At 51.8% G+C, this 18,376-nt stretch overlaps 1 protein-coding gene across 1 annotated transcript in view; it reads right to left on the reverse strand.

Annotated features, from left to right (window-relative positions):
* The window catches only part of EPB41L4A (erythrocyte membrane protein band 4.1 like 4A), a gene marked incomplete at its 5' end in the record, with an annotated part of 80,123 nt that overhangs the window by 16,991 nt on the left and 44,756 nt on the right, over positions 1-18,376 (reverse strand). Inside the window, 2 exons of the mRNA XM_088538278.1 lie at positions 3,581-3,628; positions 5,205-5,318. Of these exons, the coding sequence (XP_088394404.1) occupies positions 3,581-3,628; positions 5,205-5,318 (162 nt within the window). The remainder of the gene's footprint in view (positions 1-3,580; positions 3,629-5,204; positions 5,319-18,376) is intronic.

Here is an 18,376-nt window from a genome sequence, read left to right on the forward strand (position 1 = left end):
AACAGAACGCAGGCAGTGATTCTGCTATTGGCAAGCAAAAGCAAAGTGTTCGCTACACCTCCTTCTATTCACGTTGGCTTCCACCTGGCTCTGCAAATTCCTGTCATTTTCCAAGCGTCAGGCAGCGTGGAGGAAACAGAACCAGACACTGCGATTCTGCTGCCTTCGTCAGTGCAGAAAGGCTGAAGGGCGCAGCGGGACAGGCACCAGCACGGCTTTGGGATGACTCAAGGCAGAGCTACAGCGGCGGTGCATCACACGAGGGAGACGGAAACGAAGCACCGGCTCCTCCGCCACCTCTCACTGAGGAGCTTCAAATGGTAACGTGACATTTATAGCCCTGATTGTTTATTACTGAAAAAACAAGCTGATGCAAAGTAGAGAGACAACACTGACAGCTGAACTCCAAGAAGAAAATATCACCGTCTTTATAACGGATATGAGAATTCATCCTGCCACTGGAGTCATGGGGATACACCTACCTACAGGCAAGCTCCCCTCAGCACAGAGAAGTGCTTGGCAATTACTGGCTTAGAAGTTTTAAACACTTGTTTGCCACTGATTGACACTTTGGAGCACGCAGAAATCCAGAGAGAGAGTTCTAAAAAACAAGATTTTGTTACTGTATGTGGACTGGGTCCTAAGAAAATGGTCCTGTTTGAGAGGATCCCTGGGGCTTAACAAAGCTTGTTTCAGACTGTTCTTTACCTAATTTGATGATGGTTTCAGAGTGCCTCAAAAGAAAGGTACGTTTCTCTGCATTTGCCTGCAGTACAAAGTAGAAGCTTTGTTCTACAACGTCTGGGTATGAAATAAGAGAGAAAAGGAGATTACTCCTGTTGCCACTGACGGACACAGATGATCTTGTTCATCCTTTTTTTTTTTTTTTCCCTTTGATGAGCCACTTGGAGAAGAGAGCCTACTTGTTAAAGTACCCTCCGATAAACTGCAAAGTGAAACCGCCCACATGGAGTGCAAGTGTTTCATGCTGAGGCTGGATGCGCACCCCAAGGATGCAGTGCTCACCCCATGGATGCATGTGCTCAGCCTTGTGGTCTGAGCACTCAGGGAGAAGAGATCAAGGGACAAGGCGACAGATGAGAGAGAGACTCCCTAGGAAGCACAGTAGCCTCAAAGCTACTCAGTAGCCAAAGTTACTTCTTAAAAGCAACGCAATCCTAAGCGTCCTTCTGTCAGAGCTGTCAGTCTCACGAATCTTCCTCTAGCAATGAAGAATTATGGTAAAATTTTACAAAAAATGCTGTCATTAAATGACTCAGATTAGAGTCAAAAGCTCAGAATGGAAGATGGTCTCCTCTCTCTCCGAGGACATTGTCTAGGCACAATGGGAAATCATTCAGTCCAATAGCTCCCTTTCCAACAAGTACTTTAGACTAACAAGACAACGAAAGCCTAAGAAATTCAGTTCAAACCAGTTGGTCTGCAGGAAAAAGGCTTGGAAAAGCAAAATTTCTCCAGAGGAGAAGCAGAACTATCTCCTCCCTCCCCACCTACAATTTTACATGTTAAAAGCACTAGGAGGCTTAAGTTAGCCAGTGTCCCAGGTAAAAATTTCTGAGTGAAGCTGAAAGTGTGAGTAACAGACATATGTTTCTAAAATTGTTATTCCAAAGGAAGAAGTAACAAAAGACAGCGTGCAAAGGATAGTGGCCCAGGTGTGTGTAAACAGTTTAGAGGGCAATGAACACACTGCAGCTGCAGCAGATCACATGCACTCCAAATCCTACCACTTGCCCAATAAGACATTTCCTACCAATCCCAACTCTCCATATCCCTAAGTCATCAAAGCAACACTGTTCTTTCACATTCCTCATGATTTCAAGTACTTTCTTGCTCTGTATTAAGCAATTAACCCCCAGAAGTATGAAAGCATGAAGAAGCACACACTGTGCCAGGAAAACGTCAAGATAAACATCCTTATTTGCTCAAATTCATGACAACTCCTCTTCTAGGTTTCCAGAAATTGACATCTGATCCACTTTTTATAATGTAAATCAAACTACATTGGGGTCCCTGTTGGGAAAGCACTTGCAGAGAGAGAGCAGGGCTGATGAGCTGTCAGCAGAGTGGCAGCTGCTCATGACAGCTGTCATTACATAGGCCTTTACCCATCAGCCTCTAGTGAACTGAATAAAACAATAAAAATGGAAATAAGGGCCACTCCTAAATTAAGTGCAAGAATGTAGAGGATTATCCTGATCTCTGACGATTGCATCCGTTCATTTTTTTTTTTCCTCCTTCTTTCCAGATCATGCAATATATTTGAGACATTGAGGCTGGTGCCTCTGTTTGGTCCAACAAAAGGAGCAGAGGCACTGTCAGGCAAAAAAAGGAAGAACATACACATAACACACTCCAGGACGGAGACCTATGGGCCTGGGAGGATGCAGGATCCGGTATTTTAGAGGAACAACTGACCCAGGGTTCAATCTTATGATTAAAATCAAAAGAAGGTAGCCAAACCGCAGGGAGGTGAAGAGCGCCTATTCCATTACACAATTCCAAACACATCTTTGATGAAATGTAATATAGAAAACCGAGTTTTCAGGAAGAGGTCCTTTCCGAGTCCTAGGTTTTGCATCTGAGATGTCTAACTAAACCCTCTCTGCTTTGTGTTCTGGTCATCTGCCATGGGACTTTCACTGGAAAGTCTAACAGCAATATCCGTCGAAAAGTTTCTCTGTTGTCTTACAAAAGCTGAAAAGTACGTGAACTTTCTCCCTGACTTCCTGTGATTGTCCCCAAGATTTCTAAAACTGTGCCAGAGCTCCCTTCCTGCAGCAGTGCATCAGATTCTGGGAGTGTTTCCTCAGTTTTACAAGTTCCAACAGTTTCTCACACGAAAACGAACTGTACTGTCTCTTCCTTTCAGCGACAAGGGCAGGAAGACAAGAGCAGAGAGTAGTACTGCGAAAAATCATTGCAATTGTAAGTGATGTTAGAGAACTACCTGCTAGAAAAAACAATTTGCCAAAAGTTACATTATGAAAGTGCATCCTTAATTGCACACCAACATTTTATTTGGAAGTTGACACCAGTCAAGACTGCACAGAAAAAAGAAACTTAAATGTAGCAAAAATGTGTAAGATACACTAAGACTGTAAAAATTTAAATCGGAAAAAATATTCCTTTACACCTACCTTTTGCAGGATAGTTCATCTTATGCATCAATTTACTCACTTTCAAAACAGGTTGACTAAAGCAGAGTGACAGGTTAGAGAATTCAGAACAAAATCTTCAGTATTGCAGATGTAAAATCCAAAACCTCCAAGCTCAGGAACTGACTTCCAAGTTGGAGGAAAGCCTCCAGGAAGCTTCCACAAACTACTTACGGCATACTGTCATAGCAGTGTGCACCTTGTATGAATCTGGACTGTGATGAGGTTATGCTATAGAGCATTTTCACAAAAGGAAGGCAGGAAAGAAAAACATTTATGGGTAGAACAGAGCAAGCCTTGTAATCATTCAGTGGGACTGGGAAGGAGGGAAGGAAGGGTGGGAACACAGGGAACTAAAACCTTTGTTATCATTTCATCACTACTACGGATTATGTATTTACCTTCTCCTTTGCTTTAAATCTGAATCTTCACCACTGTTTTGGGCTTTCCTACGACAGTAAGGAAGTTTTAATGAAATACCATTGGGTCACTTAACACAAATACAGAAAAGCACCCATCTGTTTCAACAAATCCTTCACACAGACTACTTTTCAGTAGGATTTAAGGCAGATAAAAGAGAGGCACTCTCCTGTTTTAAACTTTGCAGACCATCTTCACAATAAGCTGCAAAGGTATGGTCCCATTCAAGCTCTCATTACAAACCCCAGACGTGCAAGGTTGAACACAGTAATCTGGTATTTAGAGCTTCCTACTGTTCCAGCATAGCAAAGCCAGATATTTTCCTCTTAATTCCAGTAAAGATCACATAAAGAACATGGCTATTGTTAAACAGATGGGAAAGAAAAGTTCATGAACAAAACCTGCGATTCAGGAAGACATTAATTAGGTAAATATCTACTTGCTATTGTCAGTTTTCACAGTCTCATATATGAGATAAGACTTAAAAAAATATATGTTTTGGTGGTGTTGTGACCCAAGAGAAAACTTGTTATTGGCATAACCACTTGTCTACCTAGTAGGTGAGCCAAATGAAAATCCCAGATGACAAACACTTTGCATCTCAAAAAATACCCTCTTGTACGGTACACAAACATTATTCTTTTCACGATACAAGATGGGGGTTTTTTGCACTGCGCATCTATATTCCTTTGTTTTTGCAAAGCCCAGCAAATCCTTCTGACAACCAAGCTAGAAATGAATCAGAAAATCCATTTCAGGAAACACGTTGCTATTAACATTCATAAGCACTATGTCTAATAAAGCAAATTAACATTGCTGCATTGGCTTAAAGAGACCTGTAAAAGAATACTATAAACATTGCCTACATTTCATTGCAAACCATAGCACCGGGATACCTTAGCTAGCTCAGATGACGAAAGCAGTTTCTCAGCAAGACAAACCATCCCAGGTAAGATGCAGTCCCTCAAAACTGTATCACTTCAAGACCTGAATTGTTCCTGTAATTTGTATTTTGGCCATACTTCAGAAGACACATCATAGAATCTCCATGTCACTTCTTTAAGTTACTCAATTCAGCAACTACTCATTAAAAACACATTAAGTAATCGTAGTTTTATTTTTATTGGCATGCTCTCTAATGTAAAGTAATTCACATGTTGGACTGTTGAAAACAGCTTAATGGCTCACATGGTTATTCCTTGCTGTACTTAAAAGGCAAGGCAATATACCTAAGGCAAAATACTGTTCTGTATCAGAAGCTCATGTCAAATAATCCTCAATCCTCTGCTTTACAAGTTTAGTTGTTGCAACAACTAGAAGGATCTTGCAAGTGCAAATACTGCAAGTCCTTGGATTTGCACTATTTTTTTCTTGATATCAAGAACAGCAAAAAGGCCAAAAGCCTGACTGATGCTTCCTTTCCAAAAGCACATCTGGCATTTCATTATTCTTGTTCTGTACTGACATTTGACCCCCAGAGTACTGATTTTCCCAGGACCCAGCTGTGTCTCCACCCAAGAGCCTTGACTGAATGCAGGGCATGCAGCATCACAACAAGATTTCTACGTAAGGAGAAGGTAACACTGCTAAATCTCACGTTCTTACCTCCTCCGGACCGGCTGCCCAGACTCATTTTCACTGCCACATGACGGGTTCCGTCGCCGAGAGTAAGGAAACTTTGGTGATTTATTGCGGTCACTGGGAGAATTATACAGCCCACTAGAATTATAAAAGAAGAACAAAAAAACTTCCAGGAAAGTTAAGTCAGCTAACCCACATTCAGTCTACAGTCTAACTCAGTCTAGTAAGAAGAGACACAAGTATACATGCACACACACACACACATGTATATATATATATATATATATGTATATACATACACACACATATATACACACGCACATACAGTATATATCAACATGTGTGCATTATACAGAAACAGGCAGCATTGCTTTCCAGGAGTAAATATTTACACTTAACCTTGAAAACATAGGATTGAGTCCACCTACAGAGCACTGACGCCACAGCTCTCATCTTACAAAATGTACAACCAACTAGACATTCAAATGTACCTATACTCCTTATGTACTTTTTCCAGCAATAGAGACACTAAAACAGAGTAAATTCCCTGAGGTGTTTCCTTACCACAACACTAAAACTCAGGATCCTGAAACAATTTTACCGTTAACTCTCTACTGCTGATCTATATAATCCTTGACATAGGCATGTAACTATTTCAAACTTCAGGTTATGTATTTAAGCCTTCAAGCTACGCACTTGTGCGGGACCCAAGGCTGTAAAAGGGTTAGACATAAGACTGTACTGCTGGCTAAGAAGCGCTTGTAAGAATTGCCCTGTAGTGCCTTCGTACTGAAATCTAAGGAACTCTTCCAATTGTTTACTAGAGTCCACGGTAGAGTACAAATTACTCCAATTACTCCAATAATTGTAGTTATTTGGATGAAGTATGCTAAGGTCATCTTCATCTAATGTTACTTGGTTCTTTTTACGACAGCTATGTAGTAGTAAATACAATATTCCCACCAAATTCCAGGTAAGGTATTTCTTCCTGCTTTCCTAAACGCTCTAGTCTTTAAGTTAGATACACTGCGCAGGCTGCTCATGACAACACTGCTCTGCTCAGTTAAGCTGCCACAGCCCTCAAAGTGAATGCATTTTAGAACTAGAAAATCTTCATTAAAAGCTGCAAAATCCTCCGCAGCATACAGTCTTTCTCATGTTTCCAAATCTGCATAGTCCTTTAGAATAGAATTTGCAAAAATTCACTCATTCTCTTAGCTGTTAGTTCTTGGAATAGAAGGAAATTTACATGCTATTTCAACTCTGAAGTTTAAATGTGACAAGCTGACATTGCTTCTTCCCTCAACATCAAATAAACATCCACCTTAGCCAAAGAACATTGACTCACTGCTTTGCTCTTATTCCGAAAGCTCTTGAGATTTACAGTAGGACCACAGTAAATCATCACAGTGCCCATAAGGGTATAGGGACTTCAGCAAAAAAACGGCAGGTAGCACACTATGCATAGGCATGTATCATCACACAGAAGTCATACTGATCATACTGAATCAGGCGGGAAATGTGTATTAGAGATCCACCAATATTCTCTCAGTCCCCAGCTATGTCCATCCCTGTGCTGTTCCTCACGTACAGAAGCCCTCAGTGGATTTTTGGTGCTTCGGTTTCTGGCCATTACCTCTAGTTCTGTCGGTGGCCACCAGCTAAAAGAGGCCTGCACCATCCTCCTCACTCCCTCCCTTGAGGTACTTAAAGACACTGATCAGGTCCCCTCTCAGCCTTCTCTTCTCCAGGCTGAACAGGCCCAGCTCCCCCGGTCTTTCCTCACAGGGCAGATGTTCGAGGCCTCTAGTAATCCTTGTGGCCCTGCGCTGGACTCTCTCCAGCAGCTCCACATCCCTCTTGTACTGTGGAGCCCAGAACTGGACACAATACTCCAGATGTGGCCTCAGCAGGGCTGAGCAGAGGGGCAGGATCACCTCCCTCGACCTGCTGGCGACGCTCTTCTTAATGCACCCCAGGATCCCATTGGCCTTCTTGGCCACGAAGTCAAGGGACAACACAAACACTCACAATGGACGACACACACACTCACAATGGCTCACAACGGACAACATCACAATGGGCTTCTGGTGACCTCACAATGGACCACCTCAAAATGTACCACCTCACAGTGGGCCTCTCGTGACCTCACAATGTACAAACTCACAATGGGCCTTTCGTGACCTCACAATGGGCCTCTCCTGCCCTCACAATGGAAGACCTCGCAACGCGTCTCTCAACACCTCACGACGGACGACCTGACAATGGGCCTCTCGTGACTTCACAATGGACGGCCTCACAATGGGCCTCTAGTGACCTCACAATGGACCACCTCACACTGGGCCTCTCCTGACCTCACTATGGACGACGTCACAATGGACGATCTCACAATGGGCCACTCGTGACCCCACAATGGGCCTCCCGGGACCTCACTAAGGACGACCTCAGAATGGGCCTCTCGCGACCTCACTATGGAGGCCCTGAGAGCGGGCCTCTCGCGACCTCACTATGGAGGCCCTGACAGCTGGGCCTCTCGCGACCTCACTATGGAGGCCCTGACAATGGACGGCCTCACAATGGGCCTCTCGTGACCTCACTATGGACGCCCTGACAATGGACGGCCTCACAATGGGCCTCTCGTGACCTCACAATGGACGGCCTTGCAACCGGCCTCTCGTGACCTCACAATGGACGGCCTCACAACGGACGACCTCACCACGGGCCCCTAGTGACATCACGATGGACGGCCTCACAACGGACGACCTCACCACGGGCCCCTAGTGACATCACGATGGACGGCCTCACAACGGACGACCTCACCACGGGCCCCTAGTGACATCACGATGGACGGCCTCACAACGGACGACCTCACCACGGGCCCCTAGTGACATCACGATGGACGACCTCACAACGGACGACCTCACCATGGGCCCCTAGTGACATCACGATGGACGACCTCACAATAGACAGCCTCGCAAAGCGCCTCTCGTTACCTCAGAACGGACGACCTCAGAATGCATGACATCCCAATGGACGACCTCCCAATGGGCCTCTCGTGACCTCACTATGGACGACTTCGCAATGGCCTTGTCATGACCTCACAGTGGGCCTCTCGTGACCTCACTATGGACGACTTCGCAATGGCCTTGTCATGACCTCACAGTGGGCCTCTCGTGACCTCACAACGGACCACTTCGCAATGGCCTTGTCATGACCTCACAGTGGGCCTCTCGTGACCTCACAACGGACCACTTCGCAATGGCCTTGTCATGACCTCACAGTGGGCCTCTCGTGACCTCACAACGGACCACTTCGCAGTGGCCTTGTCATGACCTCACAGTGGGCCTCTCGTGACCTCACAACGGACCACTTCGCAGTGGCCTTGTCATGACCTCACAGTGGGCCTCTCGTGACCTCACAACGGACCACTTCGCAGTGGCCTTGTCATGACCTCACAGTGGGCCTCTCGTGACCTCACAACGGACCACTTCGCAGTGGCCTTGTCATGACCTCACAGTGGGCCTCTCGTGACCTCACAACGGACCACCTCACAGTGGGCTTGCCATGACCTCACAGTGGGCCTCTCGTGACCTCACAACGGACCACCTCACAGTGGGCTTGCCATGACCTCACAGTGGGCCTCTCGTGACCTCACAACGGACCACTTCGCAATGGCCTTGTCATGACCTCACAGTGGGCCTCTCGTGACCTCACAACGGACCACTTCGCAATGGGCCTCTCGTGACCTCACAACGGACCACCTCACAGTGGGCTTGTCATGACCTCACAGTGGGCCTCTCGTGACCTCACAACGGACCACTTCGCAATGGGCCTCTCGTGACCTCACAACGGACCACCTCACAGTGGGCCTCTCGGGACCTCGCAACGGCCGACCTCGCAACGGCCGACCTCGCAACGGCCGACCTCGCAATGGGCCTGTCGGGAGCTCACAATGGACGACCTCACAACGGGCCTGTCGGGAGCTCACAATGGACGACTTAACAATGGGCCTGTCGGGAGCTCACAATGGACGACCTCACAATCAACCACCTCACAATTGGCCGACCTCTCGTGACCTCGCAATGGACGGCCTCACAATGGACGACCTCACAATGGAAGGCTTCGCAATGGACGACCTCACAATGGGCCTCTCGTGACCTCACAATGGACAACCTCACAGTGGGCCTGTCGGGAGCTCACAATGGACGACCTCACAATCGACGACCTCACAATGGGCCTCTCGTGACCTCACAATGGACAACCTCACAGTGGGCCTGTCGGGAGCTCACAATGGACGACCTCACAATCGACCACCTCACAACGGGCTGGCCTCTCGTGACCTCACAATGGACAACCTCACAGTGGGCCTGTCGGGAGCTCGCAATGGACGACGTCACAATCGACCACCTCACAATGGGACTCTCGTGACCTCACTATGGACGACGTCACAATGGGACTCACCTGAACTCACTATGGACGACGTCACAATGGGACTCACCTGACCTCACTATGGAAGGCCTCGCAACCGGCCTCTCGTGACCTCACAATGGACGGCCTCGCAACCGGCCTCTCGTGACCTCACAATGGACGGCCTCAAAATGGACGACCTAACAACGGGCCCCTTGTGCCCTCACAATGGACGGCCTCACAATGGACGACCTCACAACGGGCCCCTAGTGACATCACGATGGACGACTTCGCAATGGGCTTGTCATAAACTCACCGTGGGTCTCTCGTGACCTCACAACGGACCGCCTCACCGTGGGCCTCTCGTGACCTCACAACGGACGGCCTCGCAACCGGCCTCTCGTGACCTCACTATGGACGGCCTCACAACGGACGGCCTCGCAACCGGCCTCTCGTGACCTCACAACGGACGGCCTCTCGTGACCTCACTATGGACGGCCTCACAACGGACGGCCTCGCAACCGGCCTCTCGTGACCTCACAACGGACGGCCTCGCAACCGGCCTCTCGTGACCTCACAACGGACGGCCTCGCAATGGACGACCTAACAACGGGCCCCTTATGCCCTCACAATGGACGACCTCACCACGGGCCCCTTGTGCCCTCACAATGGACGGCCTCACGATGGACGACCTCCCAATGGGCCTCTCAGGACCTCACGATGGACGACCTCCCAATGGGCCTCTCAGGACCTCACAACGGGCCTGTCGGGAGCTCACAACGGACCACCTCACAACGGGCCTGTCGGGAGCTCACAACGGACGGCCTCACAATGGACGACCTAACAACGGGCCCCTTATGCCCTCACAATGGACGACCTCACCACGGGCCCCTTGTGCCCTCACAATGGACAGCCTCACGATGGACGACCTCCCAATGGGCCTCTCGGGACCTCACGATGGACGACCTCCCAATGGGCCTCTCAGGACCTCACAACGGGCCTGTCGGGAGCTCACAACGGACCACCTCACAACGGGCCTGTCGGGAGCTCACAACGGACGGCCTCACAATGGACGACCTAACAACGGGCCCCTTATGCCCTCACAATGGACGACCTCACCACGGGCCCCTTGTGCCCTCACAATGGACGGCCTCACGATGGACGACCTCCCAATGGGCCTCTCGGGACCTCACGATGGACGACCTCCCAATGGGCCTCTCGGGACCTCACGATGGACGACCTCCCAATGGGCCTCTCGGGACCTCACGATGGACGACCTCCCAATGGGCCTCTCGGGACCTCACAACGGGCCTGTCGGGAGCTCACAACGGACCGCCTCACAACGGGCCTGTCGGGAGCTCACAACGGACGGCCTCACAATGGACGACCTAACAACGGGCCCCTTATGCCCTCACAATAGACGACCTCACCACAGGCCCCTTGTGCCCTCACAATGGACGACCTCACCACAGGCCCCTTGTGCCCTCACAATGGACGGCCTCACCACAGGCCCCTTGTGCCCTCACAATGGACGGCCTCACGACGGACCACCTCCCAACGGGCCTGTCGGGAGCTCACGACGGACCACCTCCCAACGGGCCTGTCGGGAGCTCACGACGGACCACCTCCCAACGGACCACCTCCCAACGGACCACCTCCCAACGGGTCTCTCGTGACCTCACAATGGCAACCTCACAGTGGCCCTGTCGGGAGCCCACAATGGACGACCTCACAATCGACCACCTCACAATGGGCCGGCATCTCCTGACCTCACAATGGCAACCTCACAGTGGCCCTGTCGGGAGCTCACAATGGACGACCTCACAATCGACCACCTCACAATGGGCCGGCATCTCCTGACCTCACAATGGCAACCTCACAGTGGCCCTGTCGGGAGCCCACAATGGACGACCTCACAATCGACCACCTCACAATGGGCCGGCATCTCCTGACCTCACAATGGCAACCTCACAGTGGCCCTGTCGGGAGCCCACAATGGACGACCTCACAATCGACCACCTCACAATGGGCCGGCATCTCCTGACCTCACAATGGCAACCTCACAGTGGCCCTGTCGGGAGCCCACAATGGACAACCTCACAATCGACCACCTCACAATGGGCCGGCATCTCCTGACCTCACAATGGCAACCTCACAGTGGCCCTGTCGGGAGCCCACAATGGACGACCTCACAATCGACCACCTCACAATGGGCCGGCATCTCCTGACCTCACAATGGACAACCTCACAGTGGGCCTGTCGGGAGCTCACAATGGACGACCTCACAATCGACCACCTCACAATGGGCCGGCCTCTCCTGACCTCACAATGGACAACCTCACAGTGGGCCTGTCAGGAGCTCACAATGGACGACCTCACAATCGACCACCTCAAAATGGGCCTCTCGTGACCTCACAACAGACGAGCTCACAACGAGCCTCTCGTGACCTCACAATGGATGACGTCACAATGGGCCTCTCGTGACCTCACAGTGGACGACGTCACAATTGGACTCACTTGACCTCACTATGGACGACGTCACAATGGGACTCACCTGACCTCACTATGGATGACCTCACAATTGAACTCACCTGACCTCACGATGGGCCTGTTGTGACCTTAAAAAGGATGACCTCACAAAGGGCCTCTCGTGACATCACAATGGACGACCTCACAAGGGAAAACCTCACAATGGACAACCTCAAAACAGGCCTCTCGTGACCTCAAAATGGGCCCCTTGTGACCTCACAATGGATGACCTCACAATGGGTCTCTCGTGACCTCACAATGGACGACCTCACATTGGACGACGTCACAATGGGCCTTTCAGGTCCTCACCACGGACCACCTCACAATGGGCCTCTCATGACCTCACAAAGGGCCTCTCGTGACATCACAATGGACGACCTCACAACAGGCCTCTCGTGACCTCACAACGGGCCTCTCGTGACCTCACAACGGGCCTGTCGTGACATTATAAAGAATGACTTCACAACGGGCCTCTCGTGACCTCACAACGGGCCTCTCGTGACCTCACAACGGGCCTCTCGTGACCTCACAACGGGCCTCTCGTGACCTCACAACGGGCCTCTCGTGACCTCACAACGGACGGCCTCACAATGGGCCTCTCTTGACCTCACAATGGACGACCTCACAAGGGGTCTCTCGTGACCTCACAATGGACGAAGATACAATGGGACTTTTGTGACCTCACGATGGATGACCTCAGACTGGACGACGTCACAATGTGCCTTTAGTAATCTTGCAATGGACCACCTCACAATGGGTATCTCATGACCCCACAAAAGGCCTCTCGTGACCACGCAACGGGCTTCTCGTGATGCCACAACGGACCGCCTCACAATGGGCCTCTCGGGACCTCACAATGGACGACCCCACAGTGGACGACCTCACAATGGGCCTCTCGTGACTGCACAAGGACCTCACAGTGGGCCTCTCGGGAGCTCACAATGGGCCCCTCGTGGCCTCATAATGAATGACCTGACAACAGGTCTCTCGTGACCACCCAATTAGCCTCCTGTGACCTCAGAATGGGCCTCTCGTGACCTCACAACGGACGAGCTCACAGTGGGCCTCTCGTGACCTCACAACGGACGAGCTCACAGTGGGCCTCTCGTGACCTCACAACGGACGACCTCACAATGGGCCTCACCTGACCTCACGATGGGCCTGTTGTGACCTTAAAAAGGATGACGTCACAATGGGCCTTTCAGGACCTCACCATGGTCCACCTCACAATGGGCCTCTCATGACCTCACAAAGGGCCTCTTGTGACACCACGATGGACGACCTCACAAAGGAAAACCTCACAATGGACGACCTCAAAACAGGCCTCTCGTGACCTCACAATGGCCCTGTCGTGACCACACAGCGGACGACCTCACAATGGCCCTGTCGTGACCTCACAGCGGACGACCTCACAATGGCCCTGTCGTGACCTCACAGCGGACGACCTCACAATGGCCCTCTCGTGACCTCACAGCGGACGACCTCACAATGGCCCTCTCGTGACCTCACAGCGGACGACCTCACAATGGCCCTCTCGTGACCTCACAGCGGACGACCTCACAATGGCCCTCTCGTGACCTCACAGCGGACGACCTCACAATGGCCCTCTCGTGACCTCACAATGGGCCTTTCAGGTCCTCACCACGGACCACCTCACAATGGGCCTCTCATGACCTCACTAAAGGCCTCTTGTGACATCACAATGGACGACCTCACAAGGGAAAAACCTCACAATGGACGACCTCACAACAGGCCTGTCGGGAGCTCACAATGGACCGCCTCACAGTGGGCCTCTCGTGACCTCACAAAGGACAACATCACAGTGGGCCTGTCGGGAGCTCACAGTGGACGACCTCACAATCGACCACCTCACAATGGGCCTCTCGTGACCTCACAACGGACGAGATCACAACGGGCCTCTCGTGACCTCACGATGGATGACGTTACAAAGGGCCTCTCGTGACCTCACTATGGACGACGTCACAATGGAACTCAGCTGACGAAATCACAATGGGCCTCACCTGACCTCACGATGGGCCTGTTGTGACCTTAAAAAGGATGACCTCACAAAGGGCCTATCGTGACATCACAATGGACGACCTCACAAGAGAAAACCTCACAATGGACGACCTCAAAACAGGCCTCGCGTGACCTCACAATGGCCCTCTCGTGACCTCACAATGGACCACCTCACAATGGCCCTCTCGTGACCTCACAATGGACCACCTCACAATGGCCCTCTCGTGACCTCACAATGGACCACCTCACAATGGCCCTCTCGTGACCTCACAATGGACCACCTCACAATGGCCCTCTCGTGACCTCACAATGGACCACCTCACATTGGACGAAGTCACAATGGGCCTTTCAGGTCCTCACCACGGACCACCTCACAATGGGCCTTTCAGGTCCTCACCACGGACCACCTCACAATGGGCCTCTTAGGACCTCACAAAGGGCCTCTCGCGGCATCACAATGGACGACCTCACAAAGGGCCTCTCGCGGCATCACAATGGACGACCTCACAAAGGGCCTCTCGCGGCATCACAATGGACGACCTCACAAAGGGCCTCTCGCGGCATCACAATGGACGACCTCACAAAGGGCCTCTCGCGGCATCACAATGGACGACCTCACAAAGGGCCTCTCGCGGCATCACAATGGACGACCTCACAAAGGGCCTCTCGCGGCATCACAATGGACGACCTCACAAAGGGCCTCTCGCGGCATCACAATGGACGACCTCACAAAGGGCCTCTCGCGGCATCACAATGGACGACCTCACAAAGGGCCTCTCGCGGCATCACAATGGACGACCTCACAAAGGGCCTCTCGCGGCATCACAATGGACGACCTCACAAAGGGCCTCTCGCGGCATCACAATGGACGACCTCACAAGGGCCTCTCGCGGCATCACAATGGACGACCTCACAAGGGAAAACCTCACAATGGACGACCTCACAAGGGAAAACCTCACAATGGACGACCTCACAATGGCCCTCTCGTGACCTCACAATGGACAACCTCACATTGGACGAAGTCACAATGGGCCTTTCAGGTCCTCACCACAGACCACCTCACAATGGGCCTCTTAGGACCTCACAAAGGGCCTCTCGCGGCATCACAATGGACAACCTCACAACGGGCCTCTCGTGGCATCACAATGGACGACCTCACAAGGGAAAACCTCGCGACGGGCCGCCTCGCGACGGGCCTCTCGTGACCTCACGACGGGCCGCCTCGCGACGGGCCTCTCGTGAGCTTACAATGGGCCTGTCGGGACCTCACAATGGACGACCTCACAATGGACGACCTCACAATGGACGACCTCACAATGGACGACCTCACAGTGGGCCTGTCGGGAGCTCACAATGGACGACCTCACAGTGGGCCTGTCGGGAGCTCACAATGGACGACCTCACAGTGGGCCTGTCGGGAGCTCACAATGGACGACCTCACAATCGACCACCTCACAATGGGCCGGCCTCTCCTGACCTCACAATGGACAACCTCACAGTGGGGCTGTCGGGAGCTCACAATCGACGACCTCACAACGGACGAGCTCACAATGGGCCTCTCGTGACCTCACAATGGACGACGTCACAATGGGACTCACTTGACCTCACTATGGACGACCTCACAATGGGACTCACCTGACCTCACTATGGACGACCTCACAATGGGCCTCACCTGACCTCACGATGGGCCTGTTGTGACCTTAAAAAAGATGACTTCACAATGGGCCTCTCGTGACCTCACAATGGACCACCTCACAATGGGTCTCTCGTGACCTCACCATGGACGACCTCACAATGGATGACGTCACAATGGGCCTTTCAGGACCTCACCATGGTCCACCTCACAATGGGCCTCTCATGACCTCACAAAGGGCCTCTCGTGGCATCACAATGGACGACCTCACAAGGGAAAACCTCACAATGGACGACCTCAAAACAGGCCTCTCGTGACCTCACAGTGGCCCTCTCGTGACCTCACGACGGACCACCTCCCGGTGGGCCTCTCGTGAGCTTACAATGGGCCTGTCGGGACCTCACAATGGACGACCTCACAATGGACAACCTCACAATGGACGAGCTCGCAGTGGGCCTGTCGGGAGCTCACAATGGACGAGCTCACAATCAACCACCTCACAATGGGCCGGCCTCTCCTGACCTCACAATTGACGGCCTCACAATGGGCCTCTCGTGACCTCACAGTGGGCCTGTCGGGAGCTCGCAATGGACAACCTCACAATCGACCACCTCACAATGGGGCTCTCGTGACCTCACAATGGACAACCTCACAGTGGGCCTGTCAGGAGCTCACAATGGACGACCTCACAATCGACCACCTCACAATGGGCCGGCCTCTCCTGACCTCACAATGGACAACCTCACAGTGGGCCTGTCGGGAGCTCACAATCGACGACCTCACAACGGACAAGCTCACAATGGGCCTCTCGTGACCTCACTAGGGACGACGTCACAGTGGGACTCACCTGACCTCACTATGGACGACCTCACAATGGGACTCACCTGACCTCACTATGGACGACATCACAATGGGCCTCACCTGACCTCACGATGGTGTTGCAGATAGTTAGGGAACGGCGGCCGGAAGATATCGTGCTGTACGGAAAGATAGGGCCCCTAATAGCCAACAGTGTTTAGTCTATGGTGTAAGCAGGCGGATGTGACGTTGTAAACCTAGCTATATAACACCTTGTTACCCATCAATAAACGCCATTTGCCGTCCACCACATTGGTGTCAACTAGCTGATAGCCCGAGTGGTTTGGGGGTGGTCGCCGTGCCGTCCCTGAACCAGGTCGCTGCAGCCGTTTGAACTGCAACAAGTGGTGCCGAAACCCGGGAACGTCATCGCCTGGATGAGCGAGCAGCCTGAGCAGCAGCCAGAGCAAGTGGACCACCCCGGCGAAGGGGACACTACCGAATCAACAAGGAGGATGGAAGCCCTCATAAAGGTCGTATCGCAATTACATAAGTACTGGGGGATTGATTGTAAGCCAAAAGATTTTACTCTTGCAGTTACAAGGCTTTTGAAAATTAAGGCTATAGACCAGCCGGTGGATATTCTCCACCCTGAACTGTGGGACAAATGTACTATGGCATTAGCTGAGGAGACAATGTTCTCAGGTTGTGGGAAAAACCTTAAGGCTTGGGGAAAAGTTGTACAAGCCCTACAGAAAGCTATGAAAGAGCAGGAGACTTGGGTAGCAGTAAAAGACTGTTTATTGGCCACGTCCAAAGTGGGAATCGGGACAACTGCGCAGACTTTGGACCCCCCAGATGATGGCAATTCTGCTGAGCCTAAAGGTCAGCAAGAGGGTGAAACATCCCCTCCATCCCCGAGCCCCGCCCCGCTTACAGAGGAGCAGAAACAGCCGAAATCTGTTTGGAGCGAGGTAGCCGAGGAAGCTAGGAACATTGAAAAGAAGTCAGAGCATGGTGACGTCTGGGCCAGGCCACCACCCTATGCCCCTCAACATGGCGCCGAGCCACAAGGGGAAGGGCGGGGCGAGGGTGCCCCCGGCGCGAGTGAGGCGCCGGAACCGGAAACCGATGGGAGTGACCGGACACCTGAGGGCGGCCCGAGGGAGGGGCCGAGAGGAAGTCCGAGGGAGGGGCGGAGAGAAGACCCGAGTGAGGGGTCGAGAGCAAGTCCGAGGGAGAGGCGGAGAGAAGACCCGAGGGAGGGGTCGAGAGCAAGTCCGAGTGAGGGACAAAGAGAAGACCCGAGGGAGGGGTCGAGAGCAAGTCCGAGTGAGGGACAAAGAGAAGACCCGAGGGAGGGGTCGAGAGCAAGTCCGAGTGAGGGACAAAGAGAAGACCCGAGGGAGGGGTCGAGAGCAAGTCCGAGTGAGGGACCTGGAGCGAGCCCGAGGGAGGGGCGGAGAACCGATGAGAGCGGACATTTCAAAAAACCGGCGGGAGCATTCATGATTAAGCATGTTGCAAAGGAAGAGCATCTGACCCCAATTCAGGAGGCTGTTACCTTTAAAATAAAACTAATGAAAATTGTGAGTTTCTGTTCACAGGACCGGATCATCGGACACCCCCGTAACCCGTACACCCCGGTGACAAGCGTCCCGCCCGAGCCTGCGAGTTCCACGCTGACCGAATCCAGAAAACAACAAAACAGCCTCCGCAAGAGGGGGCCGCGATGCCTTTGCGTTATCTTAATTTTGCAGCTTGTCACTATAGGACAGGTAGAGTCACACCAGCCCTTTAAATGGGGTAC

Source organism: Tinamus guttatus, unplaced genomic scaffold (assembly GCF_059628265.1).
Source record: "Tinamus guttatus ecotype Peru unplaced genomic scaffold, ASM5962826v1 Tinamus_guttatus_pri_ptg000971l, whole genome shotgun sequence".
NCBI classification, from domain to species: Eukaryota; Metazoa; Chordata; class Aves; order Tinamiformes; family Tinamidae; genus Tinamus; species Tinamus guttatus.